General features: G+C 43.2%; 1 protein-coding gene across 1 annotated transcript in view; it reads left to right on the top strand.

Moving 5' to 3' along the window:
- Positions 1-100: 100 nt before the first annotated feature.
- TMEM33 (transmembrane protein 33) overlaps positions 101-447 on the top strand; it is a 7,169-nt gene continuing 6,822 nt past the window's right edge. The window contains exon 1 of the mRNA XM_009884956.1: positions 101-109. Within this exon, the coding sequence (XP_009883258.1) occupies positions 101-109 (9 nt within the window). The remainder of the gene's footprint in view (positions 110-447) is intronic.

Consider the following 447-nt stretch of genomic DNA (forward strand, 5'->3'; position numbering starts at 1 on the left):
GGAAGCGGCTCTTCCACTTTCGGATTGAAAACGTGCTGCTGCTGCGCCGCCTGTCCTGAAAATGGCTCAATCGGGACGAATTCCCGGTGGTAGCAGCTCTATGTCTGTGGTTATGTTGTGCAAGTAAGCCAGTAGGTAACGATATGAAGACTCCTGCAGGTTAGTTAGGTTAATTTCTAGTCATTTTCATAAAAAGGGTCGAGGAACAAAGAGGAAAAGAGCAGTCTTCAAAAGCTGGTTCAAATGCAGAAAAAAACTTTGGACTCTTTCAGGAGAAGGGAAGCTCTTGTCTTGACTCTTAGGCACCTAATAGCCAAAAGCATTCCGTGTTTCATTAGGGACTTTATGGTACGGGGACTATACCAGGCATGAAGGAGAGCTTAGCAACAGGAGAGGTGCTAGATTACCATTAAAAGCTTTTTTTCTTTTTTTTTTTTTATGCTACTT

The sequence above is a fragment of the Charadrius vociferus genome, unplaced genomic scaffold, assembly GCF_000708025.1.
Source record: "Charadrius vociferus isolate BGI_N301 unplaced genomic scaffold, ASM70802v2 scaffold134, whole genome shotgun sequence".
NCBI classification, from domain to species: Eukaryota; Metazoa; Chordata; class Aves; order Charadriiformes; family Charadriidae; genus Charadrius; species Charadrius vociferus.